This window comes from Cyanistes caeruleus, chromosome 8 (assembly GCF_971803275.1).
Source record: "Cyanistes caeruleus chromosome 8, bCyaCae1.hap1.1, whole genome shotgun sequence".
Lineage (NCBI taxonomy): Eukaryota > Metazoa > Chordata > Aves > Passeriformes > Paridae > Cyanistes > Cyanistes caeruleus.
The window spans coordinates 23,346,091-23,361,034 of NC_141708.1; the positions used below are offsets into that span (position 1 = coordinate 23,346,091).

Genomic DNA, 14,944 nt, shown 5'->3' on the forward strand with positions numbered 1-14,944 from the left:
ATTTACACACCAGGAGCACTGCTCACACTGCAGTCCTTGCAGTGAAGAAGACACTGGAATGCACAGTGGCACAGACAATGCCACAAGATTCAGCCAAAAGCTGCTCCAGTTCGGGCAGATCCAGTAGGTCAACTCTGAATATGGCAGCACTGACTGGCTGTGTGCTGAGCTTTTTCTGTGTTTGCACCACACTCCCAGCACTCCCAATTCCATCATTTCAAAAAAAAAAAAAAAAGCACAGAAAAATGACTGATTTCTTTTAATTGTGAGGGCTTCTAAGAAAAAAAATTCCTTTCACCTATACCTTAATATACTCAAATATGTTAAAATATTACTATAATTAACTGTGCCAGCCAATAGTCTGCTTTCTCATCAGCTGAATTTCCTCCAGCAAGGGCATACTGCAGGAAGAAAGAATGCTGCCCATTTGGACAAGGCTATTTAGACATGTGTAAGCTATTTTACATATGTAGAACATACTATGTTCTGGACTGGATAAGCCCATTATAGGAACCTCCTACTAAAATAACAGCACTAAGAAGCATCTCTGTTCTGGAATGGAAAAGCAGAGGAAGGAAAGGTAAACACCAGAAAAACATGCTCATATCCCTAGAGACTGAAGGAATGACTTTTAGAAAGAAGTGTCAAGTACTGAAAGAAAGCTTCCTCAAAATCCTTGAATTTAGCAATGGGTATTAATTCATGTATCACAGTTTCCACATTAAGAAAGTTAAATAATTGTGATGAACACCTATGTCATAATTAAACAAGCAGTAATGTATATATGCTAATCAATTACTTTAGCACTATACACACATCTTTAGCTAAAAAGCACTAACATTAATGCTCACACAATGCACACACATGCTACAATTACCTCATTATATTTTTCATAACCTGTCTCAGTTAAAGCCTTCAAGGATGAACAGAAAAAAAAAAAGGAAAGAAGAAAATGTAACTATCTAAAACTTAAAAATCTTAATCTAATTATCACTAAGGTGAGGTAGCCATATGTGTGTTTCTGAAATTAATAGCATTTATTTAAACTTTCATGATATGACTTAGAAGATGCATACCTCAAATAACAGCTTTATCCCCAAACTGATATTAAATTAGTTGATTTCTTTTCCTTGCATTTAAGATTTACAGCATATTTCAAATATGGGTATAACTATTTTTTCAACTTGACTCTATCAATGGAAATGCAATTCAGGTTTACCTTGTACTCTGAAGAACTCTGATCTATTAAAAAGAAACCCTTCAAACACAGGTCATTAAATTCATCCTGTTCTCATCACTGCCAGTAATCAGAAGGTTCATAAAGATAACAGCTTTATATGGAGGTAAGGTTAATTCTACAGGCAGGTTAATTCTACAGTTTTGATCAGTGATTCTCAAGGAAATCTTGAGAGTGGCTGCTCTCATAAATATTAAAATTGCCCAATACTCTTTCAAACAAATTGAATTTTACAATTCAAAGTGCAAGCAGTCATGTGAACCTTCACTCACCCTTAAAACCCAAGTAGTCTCCAAGACAGGCTAAAGTCCTGTCCTTAATTCATAAGGAAAAGTTAATGACAGTGTGATAAGGAAGCGAGATAATTACCTGCAGAAAACTTTCTTGGCAGCAAAGAAATTCATTCTTCTTCATGATGGACTCAGATGTTAACACCAATTCATTTTTGCTAAGGGCTGGTTCACTTCGGCATGGATAGACAGCCTTCACAGGAAAAAACACGACTTCTTCACAGACAGCACATGCACAAAAACTCCATTGCAAAGACACAGAACACATATGTAGAACTGAATAACAGCATTCTTTATTTCTGGTTGTGTCTTTTCGTAGTTTGCTTAATGGAGACTATTTTTTGGTTGGTTTGGTTTACTATACTATAGTATATTAGACTATATTATACTATATTAGACTACTGTGTAAAGAAGAGCCACATCCACTCCTACTTATTTCTGAAAACCTGAAGGTACACACCCAGACATTTCTAGTTCTACCCATTTGTTATACTCATATTACAGAAATTGAAACAGTTATCTCAGCAAAAGGCTTTTCTCTGGGGGAAAGGGATCACAACACACCAACCAACCAGAAAACTAAAACTAAACAATACAGGTCTTCAAACATCACAATATTACTGAATAACCACCAGCCAGTTCAACTCAAGAACATCCACATCTCAATTTAATAGAAAATTAATCTATGCAGTGTACCAAACTAGTACTCAAATAAGCCAGTAGCAATTTATCCAGTGAGTTAGATATTAGGCCCTAAAACTATGTTCAAGCACAGAAAGAAATTTTACTTTTCACAGCTTATACATGGTTTGGTTTCTGTACACAAACTGGAAAAAATATCTACTACTCTTAGAACACACATGCTGAAAGACTGACCAAGTCCATTCAAAAAGGCAGTTTGAAAATAAATACTGCCTGAAACAGTTTTCCCCATAATTTACTACTTTCTTCTCCATGCTTAACAGTATTTTCACACTTTCAAAAAGGATTTCAGTAATCCTTACCCTGATATTGTCTAGAACTCGCTTGAATTCCAGTGGTTCATCCTTCCCTTCCATAGCAGCAGGATCCAAGCCATCTCCTCCATAAATAAACTGTATAATGTCACCAGTAGAACTTCTTACTGTTAAATCATACTGTGAGCAAAGATCTTCAAGGGATTTCACCAGACGTCTCTGAAAGGAAAAAAAAATACAAGTAAAGTAAAACGGATCTTTTTAAAAATAACTGTTGATTTGCAATACAAGAAGTACAGGAACTAGACTCAGGAAATAAATCTGACAGTGATGAGCAGGCATGAAAACCTATTTAAAATCATGCATTACACCCCTCAGGATTTACTGTACATTGCACAGAACATGAAAGTCAACAAAATTTCACGCAACAATACAATATTCCACATTTAGAATTGCACTATATAGAAAACCTAATGCTAAGCTGCAAAAACCTATTGTAGTTCGAGGGATTTATTTGGGTGGGTTTTTCTGGCATAACATTCATATTCTTCCAAGCAGATTTATTTCTCAAGGGATACAATACTCTTTGTATATGAAAGCAGAACTACTTGTTTTCACTGAGAAAAACCAAAGAGCTCACCTGCCAAAGCCATTTTTCTGTCTGGGTTATTTGCCTCTCCTACATTAACTCCTTATATTGGGAAGTCCCTGAACTATCATATTCCTTTGCATTCCCAAAAAGAAAGTATACTATGAAACATTTTAGGTTAAAAACATTTTTACTTGAAATATGGACTTCATTGTTCCTTGAAAGTAAATTAGATCACCTCAAGTAGACTATAAATTGGTATTTTTTTCTCAAGCATGAGAAAAAAGGTAAGATAAAATAAATGCCAAGATTTTTTTTTTAATTTCAAAGTCCAAGTGTTAAAATTCATTGATATTGGAAGAAAGTTGAAGAGGAAAAGTATTTTGCAGGTTGCTTATTATATTTATATACATCTGTAAATACTTGCACACATGCCAAGATTACTCCATTAGTTTTGGAGACAAATGGTCTAATTAGTCACCCACCCCAAAAGGTGGTTTTTTGTTGTCTTTGTACAGTTACTTGTGTATCTTGGAATGTGTTCCCAGCCCCAAATTATCTTGGCTTTTCTACTGACTGTTACATTGGGAAGCGGGCTATAATTTAAGTACTACTTAAATGTTGGAACAGAAATCTTGAGACTGCACATAACAGCAAGAAGCTTTGTTGGAGGGACATTTATTTACAGCCAGAGACACTAAAGTCTTACAGAACCACTCTAAGTCTATATGGTCAAGGTGCCTCCTACCAAGAGAGAACAGACATTGAAAGGGAGCTTTAGCTGTATTTCTGTAATCACTCCAGGTTTAGGAACACACTACACAGAAAGCAGTCCTCAACAGCTGCACAGAACAAGGACTTTTACAACCCATATCCAAGAGGAAATAGCTTAATACAAGCATGTTATTGTACCATTGGCTGAGGTCTCACAACTCCTCACCTCCTGAAGAACCATGACCAAGCCATGTATTTCACAGTATAAACTTTTCTGTTACATTGAAAACACACAATGTTTGCACTTCTCCCTGATCCATCACCTCGACATGCACATAAGAAATAGCCACATTTTCCAAGACTGATAAAACCCTCACTCTGCTGACAGTTACCTGCATATACCCAGTTTCAGCTGTTTTTACAGCTGTATCAACCAGACCTTCTCGACCAGCCATTGTGTGGAAAAAAAATTCAGTGGGAGTCAACCCAGAGTAGAAGCTGTTTGCAACAAAGCCTTTTGCTGCAGGGAGCTGCAGGGAAGAGTGGGAAAAACACAGTTAAAATGCAACAAGCATTCTGTATGTTACAGAAAGACATGGTGCATGTCATCGAAATTCTATCCCAAGGTTAGCCAATACCCCCACCAACACAGGACAATGATCTCAGCTCTGCTTAGCTCTCAAGTTCCATATTTGTATTTTAGATCTGAATAAAGGTTTCAGAAACCCTTGCCTAGTTCTTCCAAACTAATTTAATAGTTTCTCCTTCCTCCTACAAACTTTGTCACACTTTGAGCTATTCCTTCCCCAACACTATACCAACATTCCATTAAACTTGAAAAAACTGAAAACACAAGTAGGAATGTTCAGTTTGCTATGGTAGTTCAAAGGTATTTGCTGAAGACTAAGGAATCCAGGAAAAATCTAACTGGGGATATGTATATAATTAATTTTTTGGAATGTTTTGCCCTCACTCACGAGGATAGTTCTTGGCCAGTGAAATTTATACAGGCATCTCTTTAAGTCAAAAATCACTTTTTGTTGTTATTTAACAAGTAATGCTTTCTAAATCAGAAAAAAAGCTAGAGCTAATTTTTTTTTCTTTTTATTTAATCCATTAAATATTGTTTCTTTTTCTACTTGTTCAGTATGTTACAGAACTCAGAAGCTGAATTTAGACATTTCATCACATATGCCAGTGTCATAGATACCATCTGACACTTAGCTAACACACTAGCTAGACTATGGGCTTATACCTAGAACCTTTGTAGTGTTCAGTAGATTTCAAATAGCACTTAAAAAGAAATTAATCTCTGCATGAGAGTCATTATTGCTTCATGTGGAACCAAACTGAGACATGAAACACTGAGAATAACCCTCTGTACCTATCCTGGTGGAAAAGGAGAAAAACCAGAAGGGTTTATCTGGCATGTCTCACCTATTTATAAAGACACCAACACACATTCAGCAGTTTTCCTGGAAAGTATTAGTGCAGTCAAATATAACACCAGCAAGAAACTTGAACAAATTATTTTTAGGAATCTCAAGAGAACCAAAAATGTATCATCACCTCACTTTAATTTTACTAAATTAGAAAGGTCAAAGCAAGGCTTAGCTGTAAAAAGTCAAGCTAACTAGATACGCTACAGCAATTCAGAACACTGTTGTTAGCTCTCAAATCACACAAAACACTTTATATTGACCATATATGATCCTTTTCCTTCAGCATGTCATGACAACACATTTTATCATGCTTTCTTCTCAAAATGGCTTAAGCAAACTTGGTTCACTTCCCTTCACAGTCCGTTGTAAACATCCAGAATTACCTTAGAATGCTTCTCAAAGTGAGGCAAGGACCTGTTCTCAAACCCATCAGGAACACGGGACCCACTGATAGCCTGCTGCCCCACACAAGCAATCATCTGGGATATGTTAATGAAGGAGCCTGAAAAACAAAGGAAAAGAAAGCCCCTCACTCACAAATGAGGGATATGCTGCTTCCCTGATGAGCTATCTTCACTTCCATGAAAATCAAATACTTAGCTTCATAACTGCTCAACAAAACAGAACTGTAAGTTAGAGAAGTTTTTCTGTAACTCATCCTGTTCATTTCAGCATTTATGCAAAGGCTGGGAATTAAGTTTATGATACAGCCAACAATATTTAACTTTTTTAAAATTTGGGTCAAAGACACTCATGCCATAATTTGGCTCCAGTCCTTATATTATCCTGGAGTGTATTACAGATTGTGTTTTACACAGTCCATGATCCTAACCTATGTATTTTGCTTCACAATTTCTTTAATAAACATACTTCCACCAATATTTTTCATATAGCTTTCAGTGTCTACCAGGACTCCTAGAACAAACTAAGTCCCAGAGAATGAAGTCACTAATTCAGAAGGTTTATTTGCTTAGTATGTTGGCAAGCAACGCCTCCCCATCATCCCCACAAAAGAAGGTGTCCCAACCCATGGCAGGGGGGGTTGGAACTAGATGATCTTTAAAGTCTCTTGCAAATAATTCCACAATTCTAGGAAATGTTAGGTTCAATTCTGAATGTATCATTTACAGTTGATTTTTCTATGTGATATAAATACTTCAAATAGAAACATAACTGAAAACTTTTTACTGACTAATTAGTTCAAGTCCTAAGAACATCTAAAGTTCCAACAAGATGTTTTGCAATTGTTACTAAAAATTAAATTAAGACCTGAGAATATCAGAACATCAGCTTGATTCTAACTAACTATACCCAACCTGTACTTACTGAGCCACTTAAAGCAGCTATGACATGAACTTGCACAACTGACAGTATAGAACAAGCTATAAGAATGGAACAAGTAAGTTTCATATAAGTGAAGGAGTGAGCAACCTACATGCCAAGTTCAGCTGTCCCTACCTTTAGAACCACAGAGAGCCATGATCAGGGGACTGTTGCTCTTGTCCAGTTCTCTAAGACAGGCACTGCCAGCATGATCTCTGATAACAGATAGTTCCTTAAGGATTAAGGCCTGAAATACAGTATTTCAGAAGTTCAGAATTTGCTAAAAAACACTAACACAAACCATTCTATTACTCCCAGCAACAGCTTCAGTAGTCACAGGGAATTTAAAATACAGTCAAGACAAAGAAACCCAGTTTTTGCTACAAGTAAAACTGTTTAAATTTCAGCTTGCCTAACTTCCAGTTTGCTGAAGAAGATGTCTCTGCTGGGGTAAGACAGGGGGATCCAGGAACATGACAATCTCTAATCAGCATCAAAAACATCAGCTAAATTGAGCACTGCACTAAATGCTAAGTAACACTGTGCTACATGGAAGATAACCATGAAAATCTTGATCAATGCAATCAACTCCATTACAATTACCTGTGTAATTCTATTCTCTTCTATCACCCCATTCCACCCTGGAGGATTTCAGCTGTTCTGTGTTTAGCTAACATTTTTAGATGCACACAAACATCTTAAGTCTATACAGACTCAGCTCAAGTTACATGCCTAGGGACTGTATATGCTTGCATTTTTAAGTTTCAGAAGACAACTTTAGACTTTGCAATGTACAAGAATGTATTTGTGAAGCCTCTACTCCAAGTGCATAGTGAATTAAATTTAAAATTTTACCTCTAGTGTCTCTTCTGCAGTACAACCAGGCTGCTGCTGCAGCTTGCCAGTGTTCAGAGCTTCAATATACTCGTCACACTTCTTATAGCCAGCATTCAGGAGCTCATACTTAGCTTTTAGCAGGCCCTGCCCAGGGGTTACATCACCAATCCCAATTGAAAAGCCACGATTAGCTATTAGTAAAAAGAAAATAAATTATTTTGATAGCTCAATCTCATATAGAGAAAACAAACCCAGGAAATATTATTGGCAACTTTCAATTTTGCCTCCCATCATGTGACCATCACAAGCACTTCATACCCACAATAAATTCCCTGTCTATCAGCTTCAAAACAAGCTTATTTTTTTAAAAGCACAACATGTCGTATTCAAAGCAAAAATCTGGCTTGCTCTTTATTTCAGCATTAAAGTACTATTTTACAAGGAAATGTACTTACAAAGATAGACTGGAGCAAGTCTGGCCAGACGTGACATGGCATCCGCAGCTTCCACCTGGCCCCAGTCTCTCAGCAAGATGTAGAAGATGTTGTTCTTGGATCCTGAGCCCAGTGTTCCTTTGTCCATACTGCCGCTCATTAACTCGCTGTTTTGAATTGTGACATCTAGAAATGAAAAGGCAAAAAGAATCCACCAGTTTTCTAAAACATTCACTAAGCACTACTAATCATTTATGGAGAGAATTTTGAAATAAAAGCTTTGTCCATGCTCAATATTTTCAACGTGCATTTAGGTATCATCTTCTTGAAGCACAAATCCCTGCTCTATCACTTATATCGCATGAAAACATGATATTGGGTTTTCTTGAGACTAGTAAGAATTTGCAGAGAACTTTCTGAAGAGAATCACTATGCCTTCAGATATGATTTTTTTTCAGAGAACTGAACACAGCCAACAACAAAATCTGTAAGTTTTCCACATCATGTGCTCCTGTTAAACTCAGAAAAAGGAAACTCTTCCCATATTTTCTAAAATTAATAGACTGTGAAATAAAGATGTCTTGCGTTCACAGGAGTGTGAGCAGGATTGCTTTGTGACCTTTTATCCTACAGTATTTAGAAGCTGAAAAATATTGTTCCACCATGTTTACAACCAACTTCATAGCACAGAGTGTTATTTTCATCTACAGAAATCACTCTTATCTCTAGAGCAGACTTGAGGGCCAACTAGGATATTCTTTCTCAAGGCAATATTGCATAACAGAATTAGTGTAAATCAATGGCTCCTCAACTTAAAACTTGTGAGCAGCAAGGAACCAGCCTAACTTTGCCTGTTTAAGTTCCTTTTCAACGGTCACCACATGAATGATCAATTAATTCTAAGCAAAGTCTTGCTCATCTCCTACAGCCTTTTCAACCACAGGGCTTTGCATTCCATCTGCCACTGATGTCCCTAACCAGAAGGACATGGATGGCTTGATATCCTAGGGATTCATCTTCTCTGCACATTCTAACTCTTTTCAGTGTTTGACTTGTAATTCCTGCATTACTATCCCCCATCAGTAGACTAAATTTTTCCGTTTGCCCTCTGAACAATCACTTCCCTAAGCTTTGCTTTCTTCTCTCTCACCTTCAAACACTAAGTTAGCATCATGACAAGCTGAGCATCATACAAAAGACATTTCAGTTTAAGAAAACATGTTTAGCATGACTTCAACTCTCAAGAAAAACTGCAAGATTTTATTTTTCATTTCAAGAACACTTATGTCAAGTACTGCTTCAATGCCTACAGTGAGCTCAATAATTTCTATGACTTCTTTGAAGACTTCCAAAACATGGCTTTAGAAGTGTCACTCACAGGAATCATTGTAACACAGGTCCTCTCCTTTGCCACAATACTGCTTGCCCTTTGTTCTTAGGTTGGCTTTTACAGGACAATCATCACTGGGTTTGAGAATGAGGCTGAAAACCTGTTTTCCTGTCCAGAGCGTTACAGGCTGAGAGAAACAGAAGAATAAAGATTACAAGTTTACGCTACAGTTACAGAAAAAGAGCAAGCAAGAATTGTAAAATTGCTTTATATACAGAACATGTCTGCAGAGATTCATACCTGTAGAAATGCATAGCAGCATTCCTTTGAAAAATATTATCCACTTTCATAGATTTAAACCCCCTGAGTGCTGAATGGTTATCCTTCACAATTATTTCTTTATGAAGAACCTTTGATTTAAAACTTTAGGAGCTTAAAGTTTGATGTAATGTCGCACTATATTTGGAACAGCAAGAAGCACAACACAGACTCTCTTGTGAGTTGAACAGGAGAGCAAGGTTTATTACCCCAGATTTTCTTTTACAGACAAATACATGAAGGTCTGGAAAGGTAAAACCCTTATTGGTCAATGAACTAACACAACACCATCATTCGTCAGTGGGGTACACCACCCCTCCACCTTCTCTTGCAAGAAAACAAGAAACTGACAAACAACACCTGCAAGGCTGTCTTCTATCTCTAAGGATTATTTTGATTCCTCCTTATGATTTCCCAGGCCACTTTCTCAGGCTAGTCTGAGAAAGTTATGTGACTTGCTTTTCCACAGACACTGCTTGCATTTAGCATCCATAATGTAGCATCACCATGGGTCAAGATCACACAATAGAGAAAATCTTAGTAACATGAAAAAAATAGTTTGACACACCTTCAGAATTGCTGGGGGTGGAAGACGAACTTTGATCTTTTCATCCTTGCCAACCAGGATAGAAGCAATAATTTGACAGGCTTTGGCTCGATCAAAAAAGGTGTCTTTCAGTGTTAGAAGATAGGCACCTGGAATGAAAAAAGTAGCATGACAGACTAAATTTAGATTCAATTTAAAAGCTATTGCATACTCAGTGTCAATTATTTCACTCTAATACTAATCAGCTACTTACTATACAAAACTACAATAGTTTAGAAAGCTTTAGTTGTAAATCCTTTCCAGAATATTTTTTAATTGCACCACACTAAATATCTAAAAACTAGGAACAGTCTATTTCTATAACTTATTCTCTTGCTCTCAGACTTGATTTCATAAGTGAAATAAAGCCTTGGCATTTGTTTTTGTATGTTTTCTTTCTTATGTTCATCACACATTTCCCAAAGAATTAAAGACATTGAAGGTACATACTGTAGGTCAAAGCTAATGTTTATTGACTGAAATCAACTTCTCTACCATAATCATAAACAGTTTACTTTGTCTACTGAACACAGACAAAGATTTCAAACACTCATTTGCAGAAAAACACAGCAAAATACACTCAAAGGTAATAATAACTGCAGCTACAAAGATAGAGAGCATCAGAAATTACTCTGAGAGCATCCTTGTATTTCAGGAAAAAAGGGCCTTTTTAATTAATATTTATTTTTATTTAATAATTAATAGCTTTTAATTAATATAGAAAAATTCTGAAAAAGCAAAGTGATTCTGAAGGAACAACTGTTAGATCACACAGCTCTGAAATAAGCTCATACACACCTGTGAGGAAATCTTGAATAGCAGCAATAAGAGGTTCTCCATTTCTTGGTGTTACCAAGTTTGCTTTAGTCTGTGTGACACAAAAAGATACGCATTTGAAGACACTGATATTCCACTTGCTATTCAAAATGGAACCTACCATTTAAGAAATTTATTTTATGGTGAAATAAAGCTTATTCTAAATTGAACTACAGCTTTCTTCAAAAAGATAGAAAAAATAAGCCAGAAGTTTCAGTTCACTTCAGTCTATGCATATCTATTAACAGCTAAAGAATAGTTTGAGAAAAGTTACCAGAAATTACAATTTACATATTCTGTTTCCAAAGCAGAAGTGGCAAACAACTTGACATGTTTTGGTAGGACAGGGAACAAAGACAACTATAGGGATCTACTGGAAAACTAGAAGTTGTGTGGTCCCTTCTGATGGGTAACAATCAAGCTACCTCTGGCCCCACGATCTTATGCTCTACTCAAACTACTGCTCCAGTTAATCACCCCCTCCTGTGGAGCGGTTTTGCCAGAACCCATTCCCACATAGACCTGAATCAAACACTGGGGGTGTTCTTTTTAAGCTCACAAGTCAGTTCAGTGAGCTCCTACAGGCTGCAGCCAACAACTGTATGGGCACTTCTGAAGCAGGAGTTACCTTTAAGTAACCCTAAAGGAGCAATGGATTGGTAAACCCTCACCTTGGTGCTACTAACTCACAGCACAGATAAAGCTTGCAACCATCAGGTCCCTATTTATCTCCCCTCCCTTCTCCCTTTCTGACCCTGCCTTACGAGCCTATTCTCTCCTGCCATCTTTGGGAAGCTGCCTTCTCCAGTACAAGCCCAGGATTGCCACCTCATTTCCAGCTGGCCCATCTGCAATTCCCAGGCTGTCAGAGCAGAAAAAAATAGATGGATCTGCTGGTAACAGAGCCACCCTAGTCCGGTAGCAATCTCTAAGGACAGTCAGGCAGAAACCTACTGGTGCCATCTACTTACACTGCATTTTCCCTAGATGTTAAACCTCAGGCTATTAGATTACCAGGATGTAACAGTCCTAATTTATTCTGAAGTCCTTTTTGCAAAGTTATAAATTATCCACACTCAGTAATCTCGATAGTATTTCAGATTTCACAAGCAAGTTAAGAACTAAAGGGCTCAGCCCATTTGTGACCAGCAAAATCCCAATATGAGCATTTTATCTACCCACCCCCATTAAAACAAGTGCTTCTGCTTTTGCTTCTTCTGTCTGAGGAAGGTGAAGGTTCATCTCATCTCCATCAAAGTCTGCATTGTACGGTGTACAGACACATTCATTGAACCTGAATGTCCTATGTGGCTTTACTCTGGCCTGGAAGAGGAAAAAATAAATAAATTAATGCACACACAGTCAAGCATGACTAAAAAAAAGCCATGCCCAAGTCCTTCCCTGAAGACTTCCTTTTTATATTACAAATATGAGTCAAAATTCCTGATTATAGGATTTAACCGGGAACTGACAGAAATTGCACTCACATTTTTTTATAGAAATGCAGCTAATAATAATAATTTTCATTATGAAGAATTTATAAAAAGCCCAGAAGACAACATGCTTTGTAGAGATCACATCAACTCCACAAAAATGAAATGCTCACACAAGAGATAGCGAGGTCAATTATGGCTCTTGGCAGAAGTGTGCACACAGCATCCTGCCTGGGTACACATCAATTCCCACGCACAGGCACAACAGCACTGCATTCATCCTTGCTCCACACACAGTTTCAGCAGGAGCCGTTTATTTTTGCTTGTGTGAGACAGAAACACCATAGAGGTCAAGTGCCTAATATTCCAGGCTGTAGTTCCAGTGCCAGCCTGTGTGCACTCACAATGTGAGCCATGATGCTCAGCTTGTGCAGAGAGGGCTGCCGGTTGAACAGGACAATGTCGCCATCTATCAGATGTCGCTCCACAATATCACCAAATTTCAGCTCCTGGGCCATCTTCTCTCGGTTCCCATATTTCAAAAATCTTCATGGGAACAAGTAATAATGCAGTCAGAAGATACACAGACAGTAGACAGAAAGACAACTAAAAATCCTTTCTGATTTTTATAATGCAAACTTTTCCATTAAATGCTGGAGTATTTGTATTACAATAACTAGAAGATGAAACTAGCGTGGACTGAACATCAATTGCTGCTATTTTAAGCAATGAATGTATTTTGACATTAGTCAACAAAGCTACAGTGATTAGAACATTAAGAAAAAAGTCCATTTGTAAATACACAGAATTTATTTCCATAGTATCAGAGCATAGGAAGTTTCACTCATGTATAACCCCTTCTCCCTACCCATAAACTGACTGCAGATTAGGTTCCACATAAAAACAGCCAGTACAACTTGCCCAAAACCATCTGTTTTCACTCACGTCTGTACTACACCCTCTCTTACAACTAAGATAGACTCAGTCATAAAAGAATATAAATCTAATTGCAATTCAACATCATTAGTATGTGCACTTTAGTTTAATTGCAAAAGACTACTTAAAAAAACTGTACACTATACATGAGAACAGAAGACAATTCTTTTTCTACTGCCCCTTATGAAAGATTCTGCAGATATAACTGCCTTCACATAGTAACAAGAACAAGTAGATGGGGAGAAATGAAAAGGGAATCATTACAGATAAGCATGATACCTTTTCATCTGGGTGTGCCTTTGCTGTATGAAGTTTGCTCCAGGATGAACATCAGGACCATTACAGACAAGTTTCCTCATAAAATTAATATTTGCTTTGTTCACCTGTTGCATAAAGACTTAAATCAGAAACAAACAGAACATGTTTCAGGATCTTGTTTTTACTGGTGGCGTTTGTGTTCTCAAATTTTAGGCTCAAGTGACAATCCTCCTACACAGCCTCTAGCTGCTGAGGGGAACTTGAAGGAAGGAACAGAGGAGGAGAATGTCAGCCTATCAAAATATCAGAGGGAAATTAAATTAAAAATCTGGGGGGAAACTTAGAAATAAAAATACCCAACCACTCCTTCATACAAATCTATGAATGAGTTGAAAAAATATGAAGCAAAACTCTTAGTTCCAGAGATGTCACTCCTTATACCACATCCTGTCAGCACTTACCTATATCCAACACTACAGATCTTTATTTGCCAGCAGCAACTGGCATAGCATCACTAAATGGCATTTCAAACACAATGTAATACATTCATTCCTTTTTAGAGTGAGTAAAGAAACAACACTGAGGTCTGACGTGGGGAAAAAAAAGGAATAGAAAAAGCTTTTGAGTTCTATGCTACTTACCTTTTCAGGAAATGTCAATATTTTAGCAACATGAATAGGCACTGCTACTTCATCTATTCTTAAGTTAGGATCAGGTGAAATGACTGTTCTGCCAGAAAAATCCACTCTCTTTCCAGACAGATTGCCTCTAAACCGACCTAACAAAACAAATCAGTTAAAACTCTTTCAATAAAAATAGTTTTTAGTGTTAATAGTGTTAAAACAGCACATTAGAACAATCTTTTAAGGTATAGCACTGAAGTGCAACACAACAGTAGCAGAGAGACACTTGGCAATAGCAAAGATTTGTGGTTAAATTACAAAAAAATAATTAAAGCAATTTTTTAGACAAACCTTGCTTTCCCTTAAGTCTCTGAACAAAACCTCTGGTCCACTTTTTAGGTGCCATGTTGAGGGGTATTCCAGAGAGCTCACTATTAATATACAGGGCACACTGCAGTTGAAGAAAATCCCAGTCCTCCATAATCATCTGTGTTTTGGCTCCTGATATCCTATGCTAAACAAAATAGTCATCCAATTCAGAAAATAAATATAACAACACATATCAAACTAGCCAAGAATTTTACTGTTATGAGTGCAACTCTACCTTTGTAAATAATATCATGAAACTTCCATTGATTGGAATGAAAAAGGGAAAATTACTTTGTAACTGGATGCATATTCCTATAGCATAAGGCACATCACAAGGGAACCCAGCAAAAAAAACCAAAAGACAAACCTTTTGACTAATATGGGCTTTGAACAAATGCTCGGAAAATCAGGTATTTATTTAAATTACATTTTTCCCAATACACTTAAGCTAAT

At 37.0% G+C, this 14,944-nt stretch overlaps 1 protein-coding gene across 4 annotated transcripts in view; it reads right to left on the bottom strand.

Moving 5' to 3' along the window:
- Positions 1 to 14,944, bottom strand: part of POLR3A (RNA polymerase III subunit A) — a 38,119-nt gene that overhangs the window by 16,864 nt on the left and 6,311 nt on the right. For 2 of the 4 annotated variants that reach the window (XM_086899899.1, XM_086899898.1), the window contains exons 7-22: positions 14,474 to 14,636; positions 14,141 to 14,277; positions 13,521 to 13,624; positions 12,710 to 12,851; positions 12,055 to 12,195; positions 10,855 to 10,924; positions 10,039 to 10,166; positions 9,201 to 9,339; positions 7,844 to 8,008; positions 7,407 to 7,579; positions 6,687 to 6,798; positions 5,612 to 5,730; positions 4,179 to 4,316; positions 2,532 to 2,702; positions 1,607 to 1,720; positions 878 to 913 (exon numbers count right to left, since the gene is read on the bottom strand). In XM_086899899.1, the coding sequence (XP_086756025.1) occupies positions 878 to 913; positions 1,607 to 1,720; positions 2,532 to 2,702; positions 4,179 to 4,316; positions 5,612 to 5,730; positions 6,687 to 6,798; positions 7,407 to 7,579; positions 7,844 to 8,008; positions 9,201 to 9,339; positions 10,039 to 10,166; positions 10,855 to 10,924; positions 12,055 to 12,195; positions 12,710 to 12,851; positions 13,521 to 13,624; positions 14,141 to 14,277; positions 14,474 to 14,636 (2,052 nt within the window). The remainder of the gene's footprint in view (positions 1 to 877; positions 914 to 1,606; positions 1,721 to 2,531; positions 2,703 to 4,178; positions 4,317 to 5,611; positions 5,731 to 6,686; positions 6,799 to 7,406; positions 7,580 to 7,843; positions 8,009 to 9,200; positions 9,340 to 10,038; positions 10,167 to 10,854; positions 10,925 to 12,054; positions 12,196 to 12,709; positions 12,852 to 13,520; positions 13,625 to 14,140; positions 14,278 to 14,473; positions 14,637 to 14,944) is intronic. The other 2 variants (XM_086899902.1, XM_086899901.1) reach the window with 1 other exon arrangement.